This window comes from Leptinotarsa decemlineata, unplaced genomic scaffold (genome assembly GCF_025532065.1).
Source record: "Leptinotarsa decemlineata unplaced genomic scaffold, Ldec_3_MD MMD2_tig00000505_RagTag_RagTag, whole genome shotgun sequence".
Classification (NCBI taxonomy): Eukaryota; Metazoa; Arthropoda; class Insecta; order Coleoptera; family Chrysomelidae; genus Leptinotarsa; species Leptinotarsa decemlineata.
This window is the reverse complement of record NW_027412549.1, coordinates 5,118,043-5,140,202: the sequence shown is the minus strand read 5'-3', so window position 1 is coordinate 5,140,202 and position 22,160 is coordinate 5,118,043. Positions and strand designations below refer to the sequence as shown.

Sequence of the window (22,160 nt, the reverse complement as noted above, 5' to 3'; positions counted from 1 at the left end):
CTGGACTTGTTGAGACACACATAAATTTCTGTCAAATATAATCCAATGTACATTAGTGATATTAGCCGGGAAAGTAATTGTTTTTCACCATGCATTCTGCAGATTGTACAGTTGTACAGAGATACGAAGGTTTTAAGTATTAGTTCGAAATATTTATTTTCTTATTATTATAAAGGATTTCCTATGGTTAATTTTTTAAAAAATATTATGTGAAGTTATAATTTTATAAAGAAGTAGCGGTTGTATAAAGCATCTGGGAATATTCATAAAAACTGCTAATGAGATGAGTCCTCTGAAATTGAAATGAAATTGATGTCTTATGGTTTCGTTCGTTGAAATGTTCTTCAGTCGAGTCTCGCAAGCTGAGGATTTGCGAAGACCGTGGACAATCTACACATTTTCAGAAATGTGTAGATTATTGATTTTCGCTTTCAATTCTTCCATATTAATACAAAAATGTGAAAACCTTTGTATCTCTTCTTGATACAGTTATCAGACTGATTTTGACTCCTTTTTAATATATAAAATGGGAATCAGAACAAGTACATACTATATATTTTTGGATTTAACCTGATTAAGAAACGAAATGACACAATTAATGACAGAGCAAATGAAATTTTCTACCTGGTCCAGTTGTGTGAAGTGATATTCATATAAATAGCTTGAAAAACCATCCCGTTGTGTAGTAAAATTGATTCTGCCTCTCGAGTTTTTCCTCCAAGTAAAGCCAACTGAGACTTCTGTTCTGCTTTTGATGATAAGGACTAAACGAAAAACATATTTTATATGAATAGATATAGAAGATATTCTACTCAGCGTAATTTAGAACCATATTTTGATACCAGTGAAACACGTTCATAACAACATACCTACAACTCAAAACGTTTGTGTAGGATATAAAGAATCACGTTCACCCTATTAATGGCAGTGATTATTAAAATAATTTAAAAAATCTGTTTTAAAATCTGTTTTTCCGTTAACCAGCTGTCGCACCCCTACGAACGACAACCTCAGAAGTCGAAACTTTTGCGAGCTAAGGATTAACTAGGTCTTACCTTTTAACGTGTGATTTCTAACACGGGTTGGATGATAGCAGGTGAAAATCGACCGTCGACAAAGCATCCACGTCGAACAGCCTGGCTACCGACCGACCAATTGAAGATAACAATCATTTATGATTCGAAACATTGATGTCGGCACTTAATTCTACATATTCAAAATCAACATTATATACAATGTAACAATTTTATTAAGTAATTATATTTGTACGACTATCTGTATACGATTACAGAAAAACAGATACATGCTCCTCAACCGGCTGAAAACATTAATGGATAAACATTGTTCCTAGATTATTTCAAAAATCATAATAATTATCTACTTAACTTTTCTGAACGCATTTAATACGAGAAAAATTCGTGTTTCGATTTTGTTCAAATATTCCATACTCCTGACTGAGGGAACATTCGATAGAAGAAGGGACATCAATAGTACGGCCCCATTTTTCAACGGTAGAGTTATGAATAACTTATCATTAATCTAAATTTTACTGGCATAAACGGTGAATGCACAGGGAATGTCCTTAATTCCCATTGAATTTCATTTTAGAGTGAACGTAGTGAAAGCATTTGAAATCATTAGCTTGTCCAATTCATGTAATTCCAGAGGAAATCAGGTGAATTCATTATGAAGTGATTTCACTGGAGATGAGAAATGATGCGACATTTTAGAGTTCCTGATGTTTATCCTATATATAATTTGTTCTACTCCACGAAAGGAATTTTGTGAAATATATTAGATTTTTCTTCATTTTTAGTTGGAGTTTTCACTCTGATGCATCATCATTGATGGCAAATGAGATTTTGCCGAAATGTTGTGAAAATAATCCTAGTGAGGATTAAAAAATACATTACACGGATCGAAACTTGGAAAAACAGCTCATTATACTTTGTCCGTGAGAATCATCAAGTTGATATTTTAAACCTTTACGGGAAGAAGTGCCAAAACAAGCAGAAGAAGAAACCCAGGTAAATGACACCACCTATATCTATAAATTAAGCAAGAGAGTCCGAACAGTTCAGTCTAGTTCTAAACTCCAGACGTCACCAGAAAGAGTCATCAAGTTAACATATACCAGAAATTGGTTTAGTGTCTGTTGAAATAATAATTTTTTTAATGTAAAAAAACTGGAAATGACCTCCATTTTATTTTCGAACCAAGAAAGGACGATTTTTGTTCAGAATCCTCATTAGACCGTATACAGACCATATTATTGTCCCATTATTTGTCTCGAAATGAAAGGACTTCAATTCCAGCATTTATAGCACAATTCATTTTTTTGTGTATATAAATTACTTACTTCATTTCAATTTCCATTATAATTATAGTGTTCGTTTCGGATCTTATTATTGTTATCATTTTTTTTTCTTCTCATCAAAACACATATAATATACTTTTGTTGTAGATATGTTTCAGATAATTATAAAAGGTTTTCTTGTTCGAAGTTCATTGTAGAAAACGCTCAGAGCAATGGAAAAAATATGAATAGCTACCTAAAAATGAAAAAAAAACTCTCGAAAAACTCTACGGTACATAGAGAGACGTGGAAGTTGCTATTGTATCTTTATTCAACTCAGTCAACTAATTTCCAGGGCCGTAATTTAAAAGGGAATAATTCACACAATTATAATCGAATATTACCGAAAAATTCCGAAATATAAAATTGAATTTAATTTCTGAGTATGGAGTGAACGTCTACGATCCAAAAACTACAAAAAAATAAAGGTCCGTATTTAAAAATTTAAAGATGGGGGTGGCCCAAGTCAGATGATACCCTGTATAAAAGATTCATGGATATATTCTGAGAGCCCACATCAAGTGCCAATAGCAAAATGTGAACAGAGTTTCAATATGTTTGCGAATAAAGAAGATATAGGATTTTTTGGTTTTTCCTGTATATCTCCAGAACCAAAAGAGCTATATTCGATTTCTTCACATCATTGAATAGGTCTCTTAAATACGTAACTTTACCATAATTCAACCGACACTCTATCTCTTATCGTTTACGAGATCCCCATGTACAGAAACAAATTTGAATAGCGATTTGTGTTCAGAATCCTCATTAGACCGTATACAGAATGCATTTTTTTGTCAAAATCAACATTTAGGTAGTCGAGTCAAAATAGAGTTTAGGGTGGAACTAATTCCCATAAAGACGGGGTTTGATTATTTGAGTTTATTACTCATATTTTCAAAATACTGAAAGTCTAGAAAAATTTGAGTGTGCGAAATGCGTTTTTAGCCGCTATCTTCAATTTAAAAAAATCATAATATACAGGATTGAGATGGACAGTACAAAAATGATTACCAATATAATACAGAAAACTAATGAGCCTATTATAAGCCTATACTGTATGCAAACATATTGAAATTCCATTTTTTTCCAGGTAAATTTCCGAAGTTTTGACAAGTCCTAAGAAACTTAACATGGCAGATGTAAACTGTATCTTGGGCTCTGAAAGTGGAGGCGAAACTTCAAAGTTATCTGCAAAAGGAGTTATAAGTGCAAGTGCATTATGGTCAGCAAAGTTTCAATTCCGTTTGCTATTAGTCAATGACTTGCCAGCAGCAGATGCCGTTTACCACCAGGCATGCAGCGTACATTTTCGAAAAGGTGACCTGATCCCAAATAAATACAAAGATTATTCCCAAAACGAATTATGGTGCAAACTTCTTGGTCGCCCTGTGGAGAAAGCAAAGAATGATACTTTTAAAGTATTTAGGTGGTTTGAAGGGAATGATGAGCCCGCTTGTGCCCAGCAGTTGGTTAGTGTAATAAATGACTTTTTACCAGTTGGTAGTGAACCATGTACTCATAGCTACATGCTGCAAAAGCTTTTTCTGGATAAGCTTTCGGTTTTCCCCCACCAATTTGTTATTAATTTTTATACTTTAAGATCATTCTCTTGATCCTGTTCAGCATATTTTCGTTTCATTGATACCAGACACAATTTCTTATGAATTGAAAAAAAATCAAGATGGCGGCCAAAAATGCATTTCGCGCACTCACATTCTTCTAGACTTTTAATATGTTGAAGGGATATGAGAAATAAACCCAAAAAATCAAAACATGCCTTTGTGGAAATTAGTTTCACCTGTAGAAATTTATTTACGCAAATCTACTCTACTTATTGAGTTCCAACGAATATATGTAGGGGCACTTGCCTGATAACACTTTGAGGCAACTCTAGGAAAATTACAAAACATTTAAGAATCATCAGATCATCATTAAAATCAAGATTATTATTGATATGCTAACAGAGAGTTTTCTACTATACTCCTCAACATTTATACATCTATAGTTTGTGTATTTTGTTTTAACGAATTTTGTCTTTGTTCCATGGTGATTGACAGTGTTTTCTGGTGCATTTCATTAGTTCGGACTTCCATTGTCTAATATGATATAAATTGATTCGAAATACCTGAAAGAATCTGTAAAAAACTAAAATGGTAGGCAGAAAAATAACAATTACATTAAGCAAAAAAACTGAAATTACAGTGAAATAAAATACAAGCAACAACAAAAATAAAATTGAACTACAATCGTCTTCGGGTGATAACTGGACTTATTCCTCAGAGATCTGACTATTTATAGGTCATTCGAGTGCTTTTACCTATCTCCTCTTCCCTCTCTTCGCTTCATCGGTTCTAGCGGAAGCTGACCGTTTGGCGGGAGTTGGTCGTGTTCCGCTTGATTAAAGGTCTCCATATATTGCGTATCTCTACGCTAGCTTGGCTAAATGCGTTGTTGGACAACATATATGCGGCTTCTTTGAATTTTCTCCTAAACCAGTGTTCCTCCTTGTGGATGATTTCAGTTTGAAGCCTACTTGATATTATGTTGATGAGTCCAAACATGCTCTGCTATTCCTGATTTGCTGGTTTCTCCTAGCTGTGTGTGTTTCTTGTGTTCGGCAATGCGAACTTTCAATGGCCTCTTAGTTTCACCGATGTTTGATTTTCCGCACTCGCAGGGTATCCAGTAAAATCAATTCTTGAAAACGCGGACTGTATATATATGTATATCGAATGCGTGACGCAAAATATATATAGAAATTCAAAATATAGACGCTGCGGGAGTTGACTTGTTGAATAATTGCTAATGATAAACCGTATTATATCATATTATTAAAGTAACCTTTCGTTAGGAGATTCTATATTGAGCATCATCTGCTTGTTTCATAAAATTTTTCATAATCACTACCGAAAGCGATGATAATTTCACGTTATATGTCGACCGCACACTGAATACTGAGTCATGCGTTTGTCTGAGATACGGCTAGCGCTATGTGTTAGAGAGATGAGAAAAGTAAAACCAGACATACTGGCACCGTTATGCGTTACATTACCAAGCGGTTTACCCTCCCATAAGAAGTAATCGGTTTTCTTTAAGAAAAATGCCTCCGAACCGAATATAAAAATGTCAAGACAGACAATTCCGCTTTCTGCTTTGATAAGTTTGTTGGGGGTTGAAATGAGACCACTATGTCTTGGACCAATCATGTCAATGGAATTGCAAAGGCTGCTCCTCAAAAGCTTGGAACACTGTTTCGAATCAAAAAACTGTACACGTCTCAGCAACTTTTGATGCTTTATAAAGCTCAGATCAGACCTTTTTTGGAGTATTGTTCTCATATATGGAGCTTCCCCCTCCCCCCAACATGCCCTGAAGTTGCTGGATTCCATCCAGAAAAGAGCCATCACGGGAAGTGTTCAAGTAACTTTTGATTCCACCAAGAGCGGTACATATCAGAAATATGCGACGGACTGTTGTGGCTTCTCATCATTTTGAGGTTCAACTTAGTAAACCTCGAACTTCACTGTTCCAGAACTCTTTCATTTGGAGAACTGCGTTTGTGTGGAATAAACTTCCCGAAAACATTTTTTGAATGGATTAGTCTTCAGCGATTCAAATCCAATTTGAATCGCTACTTTCGCACAAGCACCGCTTTTAGAGCGCCTTAAGAATTTTTCTGTAGTGCTTGTGTTTTGTCCTTGACACAAAATCAATAAATAGTGTGAAAAGAAATCGCTTATCGTTGCCTGTTCCTATGTATGCTTAGATCTTCAAAAGTACGCAATGGATTTTGATGTTTTTTTTAAGTAGATAGATATAACTTGCATAATATAGTAGAGAAATACTGATAATTTTAGAGGTTTATAATGTGATGTCGTAAATAAACACATTTTTTTGCGCTTACATTGCAAACGCTGGCTAATCCCTACGAGGCAGATCAAAATAATGCACTACAATATTGTATAATTAAAAAGGTCTCCAAAAAGTTCGCAATGGAATATGTCTCTCTCTTAGGGGTAACCCACAATAACCATTTTTCATCCATTACTTTTTACGAGAAGTAATGACTTACGAACCGATTTTAAGGAATACAGCAACACTCCTTATCCAATTAAGTACCTTGAATATATTGTGGATGTAATTTAAATGAATATTATCGAAGATATTACAGATTTAAAATCCAGAGACATAGCGCTTACGGCGGTACCGGCCTGGAGCCGGCGGTCCGTGCCTATAAATAGCGCGTCGAAGGTCATGCCTCGTCCTATGCGTGACCCCAGATTCCGAGAAAGGGACAAACACCCAAGGCCGACCAAACAGAACCAACAACCACCTTCACGAGTCGCCGTCCGAGAATTCGGTCGCCGTCAGGCGACTCAGGTATGCATAAAATAGTCACATAAACTCTTTTTCAGTTAGGTTCAACGCAGAACAATTCGACGGCGACCGCGATTCACTTTTCCTTAGATTCACTGAGGAATGCTCGACATTAGCAACAATAGCCGCCGGTTAGTTTTTGGGAGCCCCCATGCAAACATTCAGTTAGGAATAGTCACGACAAAACAATTAACCGATCAGAAAGTATAAGCACCTAAAAGCTGACTTTCGACTAAAAGAGGTCAGATGTCAATCTTGCTGAAGTGCCCATCAGTAAGTTGAGGAACGCTCGGAGAGCGGGGGTGGGTGAAGTGGAGTACAAGTAAAATTGAACAGACTGTATTGTATTTTGTTATACTATTATTTCATTTCAGGTTTTTTGCTTAATATACATGTTTTTTTTTCAGCTATTCATTTTCATTCTTCTTCTTTAATTTTCAATTCTTCTTTTTTAGTTATTTCAGGGATTTCAAACCATTCTATATAATATCAGACAATGGGAGTACGAAATAATGAAATTCATCATGAAACATTGTCAATAATCACCTTCGAACAAACTTTCTATTTTAGTGAGTATCCCGATATTTCCTAATTTCTTTTCTCTAAAAATGCTGAAATTTGTTATCACGAAGAGAGCCATAGCTGCCTCCACATTTTTATCATCAATCTAATTTAAAGTACGTCCATTGAGGTAGATACCACTTCCATGATCAAGCATTGAGCATTTTAACGGTATGAGGAGTGAATAGAAGTCTTGAATCAACTTTACCTTAATGTGTTGCAGAAAGAACACTTTTTCATGATGATTGATGTTTGCATATGCCTCTTCTGCTACATCAATTGTTTCAGAGTTCGATTGCGTAGCCAGGACAGCTAGACAAGCCCATGCAGTTTCATCATTTGTAGTACGGCATAGATTCAAAGCATCCGTCCATTTGTTCTCCCGGACATACCTAAAACTCATAATCATTTATAAATCCTAGTTATTACTTTCAATCCCTTGAATGTTTACTTTTTGTGTGTCTGAATCGCGTTTACATGTCCCTCCAAGTATGTTTGTTTTCTACTAAAGATAAGCACATATAACATAATTTACCAGGAGCTTTTTTGATTTTACCTAATATACACCAAATATTCAATTTTTTGTAGATTGAAATAACAACTAGTTTCTTGCAGTCATTGGGAAATACTTCATTTTTTAAACTACAATTGATCACTTTCAAAATATATTGTTGATAGTTCAACAAAATCTGAAGAATATGAAAATTGTGATGGGGTAGAAAGGGCAAACATTTGAGTCCACCCTGATAAGTTACTGCGTAAATTCAAAGTATTCGTCAAAAGGAATAAAATACCTATCAAAAAAGCCTATAAAAAAGAGTTGAGGAATAATACTCATCTTCCGGAGGATAAAATCTGCAAGATTCCTTGTTTTTTTTCAATGAACCTTTTTCCTGAAGTACGAAAAATCACTCACTAGCAGCGATAGTAGTTCGGTAGGGATAAACACTGCATAATCCTCATATAAACATATGTTGAAGTACAATTGAAAAAGGAAGTTTTTAACAGAAGAAAACGTTCCTGGAGCAAAACTAAAATTTGCAACTGTAAAGGATAACAATGTTGTAACATTAAAACGTTGTCTTGCATGCCGCAATTTAAAAGTAACTGGAAAAAAGGTGAAGTAATAGACAGATTACTACCTATACAGACTCTAGTAAAAGAGTAGCGGTAGATTCAAACTGTAATAAAAGAAATTTAAAATAATTATGAATTTCAGATTTATTTCCGAGTGATATATGAATCAAATATAGATGGCAATGACATAAATTAAATCAAATATAATAAACGAGTATAATTTAATAAACGATGGAGGTTATATATCATTCTAATCAATGGTAATTAACTATGAAGAATGTACTATTCATTTCATGTTTAGAGCATACATATGAATATTTATTTATTCTTTGTGTTGTTAAATCCACTCTCCTCGAAGCATGTATCCATTTCTTACATCTAACCTTATTAATATGCGGTTTTATAAATGGTATAAAAAACACGTTTTCTTCCGGATATCGATTATCCGACGTACAATTCGCAAAACAGCATTGCTTTATTGGCATTATACAAGCACAAAATAATTGTTTATATCAGATTCATATTTTTAAGTAATAAATTAATATTACGTAAATAACACTGTTTTACATGTGAATAGTTTATATTTGTCCCTGCTACTAGTGCTGCCTTTCGTGACACGTTCGCTGTACTATTATCAGGAAAAAGGCTCATTCTGAAGACGAAGGTAGATTTTAGCCTCCGAAATGTTAAGATGAGTATCTCTATAATTTCTTGGCTCTTTTTTGACGTTACTGTTAAATGGAACATTTTTTGGTGAAAAATAGCGCGAATTCACGCAGTAACTTTTTTAGGTGAACAAAAACATTTGCCCTTTCTACAACTACATGAAGTTCTTTATTAAAATTTTTATATTTTATAGGTTATGGAAAGAGAAAAACCCGAAAAAGTTAGATATGATAAAAAATTTCATTCTCTATGAAGAACCCATGATTCAACCATGGGACTCATATTCATCTTTTCCGTCCTTTTTTTGTGTGGTAACATCACAATCGTCATTCTTTTGAGAATAGAAATGTAAGGAGATAACACATTCTTGAATGTTTTTTTGCAAACTATTAGAAATAAATCATTACACTAATGATCAATAAATTAGATTATCGAATCATTTTGTGACTCTTAATCTTTATTTGAGCACTATTGTTCGATATAACCAAAACGAAACTTGAAGGTTCAACTCTCTGAAATAAAAATGTATCCATAAACAAAGTTAAACAACAACGGTGAAAAAAAAATGCAAATTTTCATTGAATATCCCTAAGGATTATAATAATAAGCTATTTCGTGTTGAATTTGACCTTAAAACATAAACAAATTGATTTTGATGAAATTAGCAACTCTACATGAACCTCATTCGTTTTTTTTTTGTTAGTTCATTCAGAGCACTTGTAAGCATAAGCAGCACTCATTTGAAGCAACTAAAAAAATGGGGTTAACTTGGCAAAATAATCAAATATAAAATAATGACTTACAGAAGTTATGTATTTTAGGCATCAGGATTGATTGAAAATTCATTGTGAAGTGTGGCAATATTTATATTCGATATCCCTTCTCCTCCCCTGAATTGAAGTATAGTGTTATTTGGCTGTACAAAGAGGAATAAAGGATTCTGCCAAAGAGTTACAGAAGAGGGTACAGTAGTAGTTATAATATAATAGTAAATCTGATATTGTCATATTATAGATCAAATTCAACCAAAATCTTTTTTATGCAAAGTATTACCGAGCTGAATACATATTGCCCAAAAAAAAGTTATCAGATCTGAAGTGAGTCAAACTCTTTACGTTAATGCATGTACAGTTGAAATGTGTGGCTTGAACGCTTCACAGGAATCACGTAAACACTCCCATGAACTTATGGTTAGGTATCCATTTGTTATTCAACATCAGAATAAATCAAAAATCAATTTAACGAAGTTCGAGACACAGAAATAGTAATTAGAAAATACATCGTTGGTTGAGAGAAGCTGTGTGGAAAGCTTGCAGAACAGCTAGTGGACCAAAGTTGCTTAGTTACTCAGCGATCACCAGGTGGCAAGATTAGTATTTGCCTGTCAGCATCTCATTTGGAAAGATGTCATTGGCAAAATGTTATGTTCACGGATGAATCACGAATTTGCACACATTCTTCACATGGTTGGAAGCTCGTTTGGAAGGGAACGGGTCGTCTCAGTTATAGAGAAGAATAGGTAACAGGATGGGCAGAAACTTCATCCTTACACAAGACAATGCGAGACTACATCCCACCAGTTTTGTCTCAGAACCTAACTGATGTTGGGTTTATCTGGGACTATCTTGGTAGACATGTGATAAGTCGCGAAAATCACCTACTAACAAAAATGAACTTCGTTAGCGCTCAAAGGGAAGTGAAATAACATTACCTAGGAGTATTACTAGAATGGCCCATTCGCTATTTATGTTATCGTCTTATTGTTATTTTTTCCATAATGATTGTAAAGAATAAGAAACAAGCAGAGAAAACGCATTGCTTCATTCAATAATTAATAAATTTAGAAGGAATCGTGATATCAAAATGATTGAAGAAGTAATGTTCAGGAAATGAGCTAGCTTTCATACAGGATGGTTTTGAGCTTCATCCTAAAGGTGAACCTAGATGGTAGAAACATAAATTTGATTTTCCTTGTATAATGTGTATAAATCGGGACCTATTAGGAAATCTGTTCATTGTGAATCAATATGGGATAAATTTCCTTCCATTCATTTAAGATAATATTGAAATTGAAATGAAAATAACGTTATTCGAAATCAAAATTTGTAAACATTTCAAGGTGAGCATTTTCCACTGACCTTCCTCTAGATGTAGTCCAAATAACGGTTTCTAGTATTTCTAAAACCACAGTATACAGGGTGTTTCAAATTCGATCCTCCCCATTGGGGTATCGGAAACTATGAGAGATACGAAGATGGTTAAATTGGGGCAAAGTTGCGCATTTACCTGACTAACAATAAACCGTTAAAAAAGTTCTGAAATCCCGAGAATATCCGGAGATATCTGGAAAAAACAGAAATTTCGTAAAATTATTTTCATTTTTTTCTGGCTGTATTTTTCGAAGGATTCGAAAATAAATTGCACTTCCACGTTATCACTTCTTCCCTGATACATAATGGTGTTTTCAGGTTTGCTGTCCGACGTTTCGTCTTCCGGCCACCATCATCAACTTTATTTTTTCTTATGGGCTCTACATTGGATTTTTTCTGCTTGGAGATATTGAAAAAAATTAATTCTTATCATGCTAGGCTTTGACATTGATGTTTCTGAATTTGAGTTTCAATTTGTTACACTCAATGACATTTTGTTATTATACAAACCATTGAAATTTTGTCGAAAAATGGCTTTCACGAATGAAGAAAACAGAGATATGATACAAATTCATTACAAATACGATACATTGTTAGGACATCGGAACTGTATTCAAACTTATATCTCGAAAAACGACAACCACGTCGAATTATATTCAAGTTATTGGATCGAAATCTCACCGTGTTGGGTTCGTTTGAAAAGCCAATGAAAGAATACGGAGACAGAGTCAAAAATTTAAATTTGATAAAAGAGGTGTGCATGAGGTCAATTAGACGACATTGTGTCCTTTTCAGTGAAAATAGAAAAAATTAACTAAAATGTAAAGGCAAAAGTAAATCACAGCAAATGCTCAAAATGCTGGCCTTGTTTATAATAACACAAATGTGCCCTTCTTCGAATATTATTCACTGCACGATTAATTTCCCTCCTCCTTAATCTTCCAAACTTCCTAACAATGCTGTGTGGAAGGTCCTCAACATTTTGATATTCCCTCTGACCATAAACTCTATTTTTCAGTATGCTCATAAGAATGTATCCATAACACTTGAGTCTGGAGACCTTGCTGGCAACCTCACTGGTCCATTATTCGCTATCCATTTATCACCAAAACTTTCAGTCAGGTAATTAGATACTCGTCTGGTAGTGAGTGGTGGAGCACCATCATGTTGAAACCAGATGTTTTTATAGTTAGCCAAAGGTAGATCATCCAAATAGTCTTCAAAAATCGACATTCAAAACTGGTGATAGGTTTCTTCATTCAGAATCTCGTCAAATAAATGGGGACCAAAATTCTATCTTTGTAAATTATTGAGATATGTGTATTCTGTAATATTTTAAACCACTTTTTTGAGATGTCTCCAAGCACCTGTATGACAAATATTCATTTCGGAGGAAATTTGGCGTGTAGATTTCCCTGGGTTAATGTTTATCTGCAAATTATTAATTTTTATTGAAACGGACACAATGTCTAACTTACCTCATAGATACCTCATTTATCAAATTTTCTTTTGTTTCCTGGTCCATTCTGTCTTCGTTTTTTTCCCTCGGCTTTTCAAATGAACCAAAGTGGGTGAGATTTTGATCCAATAACTTGAACATAGTTCGATGTAATTGTCGTCTTTCAGGATACAAGTTTCAAATACATTTCCGATGTCCTAACACTGTTTCTATCAAACCTCTTTTTTCTTCATTCATGAAAGCTATTTTTCGCCAAAAATTAAATGACTTGTACAATAAAAAAAATGTCATTGAGTGTAACAAATTGGAAGTCAAATTAAGAATCATCAAAGTAAAAGCCTATTATGATAAGAATCAATTTTTTTTCAATATCTCCAAATAAAAAAAATGATAACTGATGAAACATCATTGAAAAAGTAAAATATGGTTCAAATCAAAACAGAAAGAATCTAATGTAGCGCCAATAAGAAAAAATAAAGTTGATAATGATGGCCGGAAGCAGGGAAGCAAGGAAAAAGTGGCAATGTGGAAGTGCAATTTATTTTCGAATCCTTCGAAATACAAAGCCAGAAAAATATCCGAATATATCCGGATATCTCCGGATATTTCAGAACTTTCTCAAGGGCCTATTGCTAGTCAGGTAATGGCCCAACTTTGTCCCAATTTAACCATCTTCGTATCTCTCATAGTTTCCGAGATTCCAATGGTGAGGATAGAATTTGAAACACCATATAGTCACTTTCGTAGATTTTGGGGGAGAATAACTTCGGATGTCTCTTGCAAGAGCAAAAGTTTGAAATAGAAGATTAATTGAATTTTCTTAATTGGCCGGAATCTCTTGTCTCACCTGTGAATTAATGTGGGAAAAGGCGAAATAGGAATGTTCAAAAGCGATCCATCGGCTCTCCTTACAGATACCGAGTTTCCGACAAAATCGTGAATTCTAGGAGTGCGACCCAACTCTGGAGAATCGTACTGCATTGAACAAAGTTTCAACAATTTTACATTGTAGCAGGCTGTTGGACAGTACCAGACGATCAACTGCGTGTCTTGAATGGCAGCTATGATGTTTTCATTGGCGTTCCATTGGAAAGATTCAATTTTTCTACCTACAAATAAATCGAACTGACATTAAAACTATATTTTTATGAACAGTTTTCATAAAAAGAGTCATGAAAGCAACAAAATGCTCGTTTCTAAGTATGAAATGATTTAATTTATATTAAATACAATTTAGAAGAACTAAGGAATCTGAATTTGAAAGAAAATCATTATACTCCTTCGGAATAATAACAGTATATCTTCTGGAAAATATTCATATTTTTTCAAAATTTCGTTTCAATTAAAACATTTGTTTGCCAATAATGTTGATAGTTATCACTATATTATTCTCACTCTATAAACAGTGTTTTTACATGAAATCAGTAAATGTTGAAAATATATAATAAACTAATGATATAATGATATAATAAACATGATATCATTTCAAGAGTTTTTTTGTTATCTTCATATTAAAAATTGGAATACGCTATATAAAGAATAAGAAGTTGACAGGATAGTGTATAATATGCTATACGCTATCCTGTACCTACTTATCAAATAGCGAAGTGTTTACTTATATTGAAATAATATTCACTTGTAAAGAATATTCTGAGAGAAATATCTAATTTCGTAAAATGAAACAACCTGAAGAAGCAATCAAAAATATTTCCTATTTTCAACAGTATATTCAGTTTCGAATATTTTGCAAACTAATGGGGAAAATAATTTGTTTTGGTTTCGTGTTTGAAATCAGGTTTACCGGCACTCAAATCCATCGTTCAAACAACTACGCCAACAAGAAGTTCATGAAATGGTGTGACATAAGGCTATTTGAGTTTTTGTGTTTATGTTTTCCATTCCTGGGAACATTACATCCCTACTTCCTCCTTACTATACCTATTGATATTATGAATGCGAATGTAAGTTTGTTTGTTACGGTTTCACGCGAAAACTACTCAACCGATCATCATGAAATTTTGTACACATGTTCTTGGAGGTATTAGAAGTAACATAGGATACTTTTTATGAAAAAAAATTATTTGTAAAAAAAATCTCAAAATCTTGCTACTTTAGCGTCATCTAGCATTCCAATAATGAAGTTCCAACCCTTAGTACCGTAATACCATTGCACTGTATTATTCACAGTCACGACAATATCCAATCCAATCCAATCCAATTGACTATAGTTTCAGATGTTTAGAATTTTTCTATATTTATTGTTATTTTCTTCTGTTACCCGCAAGCGAAGCCGCGGATGAAAGCTAATGTTTATATAAGTGAATATTTATTAAATGTGAACAACTTAAAAATAAGAACTAACGATAAGTGACAAATTTTTTATGTTGAACGGTTTTATTGAAAAACATATTCTTGATTTTCAGTATCGATATACTTTTTTTTACTTCTGGAGAAATTGGGTTGAACATAGAAATTACGTCGAGTTAAATTGACTTTTTTCTGAAGTTAGATTTAATATTTCTCATATAAGTATGAGAAAGTAATTTACTCTGTCTCGTAAAATGATTATGAATTGTTTCATTCAAAATTATGGCTCTTGATATTTCAATTTCATTTCTAATAGAATGAATAAAACATCGAATATTGAGTTTATAATGTAGGTATCTAATATCTAATGAATTATTTGGTTTATATAGATTTATTATTGATTGTAAATAGGGTGGTATATATACTCGAATACATTAATTTGAATAGTTATTAGGTAAGGAAGGTGTGAAATAATTACAGTGAAATATATTTTTTAAAAACTTCAGAGGTGTAATATTCCTTATTTCGAAGAAAATACTATGTAGATTGTTTTCTAACGTGCTTTATATATTTACTTCATGCAGATTATCACAATTTTTTTCAGAATCGAAATCAGTATATAGTAACAATTGTAGAAGTGATAAGAACATTAGTAGTGTTCCACAAGTTTCAAGGATGAGTAATTTCAAGAACAGAATTAATCAGACGAAACTATTGTATCTCAGGTTTGTTTAAAATGAATTGAATTTTGTTTCATTTTATGATGGGAGATTCACTTTGAAATGAATGATAATGGATTTTAGAGTTACGATACTCACTGACAAAGATTGGTATTCGTTATACATTGTGTTCGGTCTGAAAATCTTGTTATCGAAACTATGGGTCGTTTCTAATCCACTTATCCTCTTAAAATTCATTATTCCCTAAGGTAGATTTTCAATTCCTTAATTGTTCCTTGTGTCCCTTATCTTTGGAGTTACCCGCTATTATGACCTTTCCTACTTATGTTAATCCAAGCCTCCCCACAATGACCAAGTTGAACCCCTTCTCCAACTGCCGATGTGAAACATTGCATTTTGTAAAATCATTTCATTACTTGAATTGAAGGGGTTATATTTTTAGGAGTGATTAATTTTTGGGAAAGAAAGTTTTTGGCTTTCTACTACTCCATCTTCATTCAAAAAAAAAGAGGGAATCTTAAGGCGAAACATCGATGTATACCAGTGAGAATGACAGTGTCCTATGTAAGTGCAATTTGTTACCATTCATTTAAAGTAGAACTCATGTGAATGATATCTGATTTTTGTTCCACAACGAATGTTTGAAATACAAACTGAATAGAGAAAAGTATCTTCTGTATAATTCAGTGTTCATATATAAGTATTTGTTTCGAAAGAATTGTTTTTTTCGTGTAGTTCAATGTTTATATGAAAGTAACTGTTTCAGGAGGACATTCTTTCAGTTTGTGTCTGAAAGTTACTTATTTGCATGATCTACACATCCATGTATAGAGTTACTTATTTTCAAATTGATTACTTCCTTCCTTTCTTTGGAAGATTCCCTCATCTTTTTTTGTATCAACATTTCATTACGTTTTCAACTTTGTAAGAGTGAAGTCAGAATAAATCTTGTCTTGTCTACCGTATATCTTGCCAGTTATTTTTCTTATTCTATCTTTTCACAAGAGTTAATGTAATTCTTGTGTGCATTGAGCATTCGTACTCACGATAAAATAATCGGTCAAAACACATTGCGACAAGTTTGTGCTAAGAATGAATTAGAAAAAAGGTGTTTGCTAACTATTTTTCAAATTTAACACTTAACATGTTTACATTTGTAGTCTCTGAGTCATGGGGGATATTAACTAAAATGATATCTATTCATTCAAGCTTGCGTGTAGCTCTATCATCTAAAATTTCTAAACCATATATCTACCTAGTTTGAGGAACATCTTATTGTTGTTTCTGGCATGTATTAGATACATATCTCTTGTTTTGTCCAGAATTGCTAGTTTTCTACCCGATGCTTCTCCCCACTGGTCCAAAGAGATTTGAACTATTTGCATGGAATGTTGAATTGCGGTGGTCTCCGCAGACGATCGGTTATTTGATATATCAATAATATGTATAGCTAAAAAACAAAATCAATTTCAAATTCCTGTTCCAGAGTGTATTTAACCTACTTTTGACATCGGAAGTATCTCTGATTGCCAGAGTATCAGGGGATAGAGTTACGTGTGAGTTTCTCAAATAATCCAGTCTCATACTCGGCCATCTTGGAGATGCTATCAAACGACCTTGATAGTTATAGATTCCCACGCTGCTTTTTTCAACCAATAACATGTGCCTGTGGAAAACAAGATGTTAATGAAGTTGAGGTTTTCCTGTTGTTTAACATAAACACAAAGGATAGTTTAAAAAAAATTAATCTGCGAGATTTACCATATATATTCGAAATAGTTGAAGCGACAGTTCGAACTATCGTAGAACTATCGCAGATGTTTTGTACAAAGTTTCCAATCAGCAAATTGACCAGATAAATAGTCACCTAACACAACTTGCAGTCATTGCATTTATTACAAGATAAGTTTCCTTATTTTTTATTGAGTCAGCCAATAAAAATTATTCATAAACGATGTACCTGGCAGATAAAGATTATGTAACCTTTATAGAATTACATAAGATATTATCATGCAATGCCAAGCCAAGTTTTCGTCTTTAGGAGATGAAGTAGACTAATTCCTTACTCTAAAACTGGTCTCTATTGATGTGAAACATCTATAGCTGCACGTAAAACCGATTGCTGGCCTGGCGACCGGTCGCCACGTTATATGATAGTGTAAGAATGAATCACCAGATGAGGAATATTTTGTTGAGCCGCCGCCGGTCATGGGAAGCTACGACGATATTGTGAGGTTTTTGTTTTTGGGGTGATTCAATGGAATATTAGGCATTATGAAGAATATGCATTCATTATGTGTTTCTCCGTGCTCCGATATAGAAGCCGCTCATGTTCACTCGTTGTATGTGAATAGGAATAGAATGTGTTATTAAAAATGCGACCAGTGTTTGTTTCTATCATCAGAAGTGGGATTGTGCCTAACGCTCACAGTGAACTCACGAATTCTGTTGTTTAAACATTGAAAAACAGTGTTGTGTTACGGTTCTTTATGCAAACAGAAAATACTTTGCTAGGATTCTCTTTTTGTTTTGCTGTTTGTGGATAATTGTAGAAATGACTTTCAAGGAGGGAGATTCGACTCGAACACTTTTAGCTGAATTGATTGAAGCTTTGACGTTACAGCGATCTGGTGAATATTTGCCCCATTTTAGACCTGAAAATAATTATTCCAGCAAATGGATGACTCAAGTAGGAGCTATTAAAATCGAAATAGACTGATCTGATGTTCAAATATTGGTCAAGAATTGGTCGATCTTTACTAAACGAGGCAAAAAGATGAATTGAACGTTGGAACCCTTATAACTTCATCAAAGCTTTTCCACCAAAAAGAAAACTTGGTCGTATGTTAGAAGATGCACTTACATTCTCAAGTGTTTCCGTAAACACCTATGAATCGTATGTACACGAAAAATCAGCAATGTTAAAGAGTGTACGCGCAAAATGGTGGGAGATTGACTAAGTAGAATCAATCGTTAATGGAATATCTGAACCTGAAATACTCAATGCCGCCATGAATGCTGCCTTACTATTTCTGAGTGTTTTTGTCTTCTTTTGTAAAATCTCCTCATAGCAGTGAGGTACAAGAAAAATGATGGATGCTACATTTTTTCACTTAAGAGAAAATGCCCCTTTCCTGACAGAAAAATGAGTGGATCTGCTAGAGGGTCTCTGAAATATTACCAATATGGTAAGATGGGACATATGAAGGCAAATTGTCGTGCTAAAAATCCAAAAGCATCATATGACATCCGAAATTTCTTTACCAGTCAACATGAAGTTCCGAGTTCATCACAAAGTTACAAAACTTATAGTTTTTGCAGTCTGTAGGCTGTTATCGATGGCCACCAGTCCTGGGCGTTGATTGATACAGGAGCTGATTTATCGCTGATTTCTGATACATTTTTACATTTCTTTGAAAGAGAAGTTATTCCATGTAGTATAATCTCAAAGGACCTCACGAATGTCACCATTGAGGCTACTAAAAAATTCACAGGTTACACAAACATTTCTGGTATTGGTTTTCCAGTTAGTTATATCTTCATTGCCGATGATTATCTTGATCAAGGTATTCTAATTGGACACAATACTTTTGAAGATCAAAGCCTTATAACCAGGATCCCGTATCATACCTCGCAAATTACCAGGCATTCATAAAGCTTTTGAAGGATTTAGTTCTGAGTAGTCTGAAGTCGATGTTCCTGCTTAGTTCCGCAGTGATCTACTAGTGATTTTTCGAAATTTCGCCAGAATGATTATAACTGGAAATAAAGTAAGAGTTGTCAATAATACGAGCCTGAAAAAACGCTTAGAGAAAGACATTATTGTCCCATACTTCCTATCATCTGGAAATCAATAAAAGGGAGGCAGTTCGAGAAATAACATAAGATTTGATGAGGAATAACATTATGAAATCAAATGAATCACCGTTTGCTAGTCTTGTGCTTTCGAATGTGTGTAGATTTTCTCGAACATAACCACTTCACAATTGAAGGTCGCTTTCCTCTGCCACTCATCGACTACCAATTGAACAGACTGGACAAGGGACGTTACTTCACATCTTTGGATATGGCTTCCGGCTTCCATCGGATACCGATCGAGGATTCATTCATAAGAATGCATTCGTCACGCCGCGCGGACGGCCACTTTGATTATCTGCAGATGCCGTTCGGGCTTGCAAATGCACCGGCTGTATTTCAGAGAGCGTTTAACTTTATCCTCGATAATCTGAATGATTCAATTACCCTAGTTTATCTCGACGACATTTTGATCCCTAGTGCGACTCCGGAAGAGAAGTACGATAATCTTCGGTGTGTACTAGAGGCACTTTCTACTGCAGGTTTTTCTTTAAATATTGAGAAATGCGGTTTTCTTCAATCTCTGGAGTACCTTGGAAGAGAAGTCTCAGGTGAAGGCATAACAATCAAAAAATGGAAGGCAGGGAAATGCTGAGGTCTTTTCCTGATTTGATCCATACAATTTTCCTTTGCAATTCAAGAATTGATTTTGCTTTATAGATTCTTCATCAAGTGAAAGAGGTGTCGGGAGCGTCGTTCTTGTTAGGAAGGCCGTGTAAGAATTAATCAACTGAAGAATATTTTGCCGAACCGCCGTCGGTCAGGGAAAGCTATCGTCGAATCATAATTGCGATATCGAGAGGTTTTTGGAATGATTCAATGGAATATGTGTTTTTCCGTGCTCAGAGACAGAAGCCACTCATGTTTACTCGTTGTATGTAATTTAGTTTATGTGAAGAGGGAATAAAAGTACGACCAGTGTTTGTTGCTATCAAAAGATTCTCTTTCTACTGGTTCGGCGTTACACTATCTCTCTCGTCACACTGAGCTCGGATACCTATACTAAAACCAATAATGATTGAGAGTAGAAGTAAGCCCAGTTGACAGCAAATCGGGGGCGTGCTTATTAATTTTTGAGAGGGTTGAGAATGAAAGAAAAATTATTAGTACAATTAGTTAAAATATTCATACACATTTTTCATTTATTTCATTAAAACTTTGAATATCGTAATTTACCTAATCGTTGTAGTCATTAGGTGGGCCTTATGAAAACGGAGTAATAATCGTGGTAATTATAGTAGGTACCAAATAAATTAACAATAATAATAACAATATATATATATATATATATATATATATATATATATATATATATATATATATATATATATATATATATATATATATAATATATATATATATAACTTTTTTCACTATTGGGTTGCAGCAATTGATAAGTGAACTCTTCATAACAATTCTTAAGCTTTCGAGTAACTTAAACTCATCGTCAGGGGTACTAGAAAATGAAAATTACAATTTTTTGATAATAGAATATAATATAAATGTAAATGTACAAATTTTCGTCTAATCTTCAACCTCAGATTCGTCACTGTTGCTACCGCTATCATCAAAGTGAATTATGATTTGTTCAATATTGTGTTCAATACGGTTGTCTACGTCCCACATTTTTTGCTCCTCTTTTAAAACATGCTGCATGCATTTCTTCCAGTCGTCTGCAGAAACAGTTCGAATAGCTTCTTGCTATTCAAACTATTCTGTTTTCTCATGCCACATATCCTTTTACTTGCGCCCAGATTAATTCTATTGGGTTTAATTCGCCGTGGTATGGTGGTAACCTTAAAACTGTAATTCCACGACTTAACGCCATTTCATCCACTGCGAATTTTTTATATTTGTCTGTGTGTAATTTTGTTAGCTGAAGTAGTTCTGCCTTTAAACTATCTTTGTTATATTGGATGTTTATATTAATTAACCATTCTTGATTTGCTGCTTTTTTCCATGATTGTTTCGGTATTCCGCATTCATCTCTTCATGATAGTCGCCTGTTTTCTTAGATTTGAATATTAATTCACTATTTGGTAAAAATCCACTGTCGCTTCCTATATGCGTAACTATCTGACGACTACCTTTTCCAGATGGCTGTTTTAACCCAACTGACAAACCTTCAATAAAGACTTGTCGTGCACTTGTTATATTACCATCCTGCCATACTTTTTTGACCGTATATCCTTGGTTAACCCATGTCTCGTCCATGAAGTACAATTTTTTTTTGAGCTTCCGAAATTCGTCAATTCTTCTTAGATAGTTTCTTCTCCGTGCTATTATTTCTTGACGTTCAATGAGAATGCTTTTCCTGTCAACTTTTCCGTACGTAAATTTCATTTCGTGTACAAGTTTCCTAAAAGTTTCTTTACCCATTTTTGGGACCAATTCATGATCGCTAAGTGCCTCCAGAACTATTTGTAGTGTGGGCAGCTCATTTCTGAAAAAGAAACTGTGAATAGTTCTGCGTATACTGGTTTTGGCTTCTTCATCAACTGTGATTTTTTTCGTCCGCTACTAATTTTTGGCGTTTGTACGTCCCCATGAATTTTTGCTTCTCTTAGTATTTTGTAAATCGATGATTTTGGTACACCGGTATAATCAGAGCACATATCAACTAATTTATCTTTTGTAATTGTGGAACTTAATGATGTAGAAATGCCCGGTTG

At 34.0% G+C, this 22,160-nt stretch overlaps 2 protein-coding genes across 4 annotated transcripts in view; one reads left to right on the top strand and one right to left on the bottom strand.

Annotated features, from left to right (window-relative positions):
- Nucleotides 1-22,160, bottom strand: part of Oseg5 (intraflagellar transport protein Oseg5) — an 85,897-nt gene that overhangs the window by 5,722 nt on the left and 58,015 nt on the right. For all 3 annotated transcript variants that reach the window (XM_074173792.1, XM_074173794.1, XM_074173793.1), the window contains exons 6-10: nucleotides 17,136-17,299; nucleotides 16,889-17,083; nucleotides 13,494-13,755; nucleotides 7,503-7,686; nucleotides 625-764 (exon numbers count right to left, since the gene is read on the bottom strand). In XM_074173792.1, the coding sequence (XP_074029893.1) occupies nucleotides 625-764; nucleotides 7,503-7,686; nucleotides 13,494-13,755; nucleotides 16,889-17,083; nucleotides 17,136-17,299 (945 nt within the window). The remainder of the gene's footprint in view (nucleotides 1-624; nucleotides 765-7,502; nucleotides 7,687-13,493; nucleotides 13,756-16,888; nucleotides 17,084-17,135; nucleotides 17,300-22,160) is intronic.
- Nucleotides 16,065-22,160, top strand: part of LOC111513865 (uncharacterized) — a 57,539-nt gene continuing 51,443 nt past the window's right edge. The window contains exon 1 of the mRNA XM_074173796.1: nucleotides 16,065-16,197. Within this exon, the coding sequence (XP_074029897.1) occupies nucleotides 16,183-16,197 (15 nt within the window). The 5' untranslated portion in view covers nucleotides 16,065-16,182. The remainder of the gene's footprint in view (nucleotides 16,198-22,160) is intronic.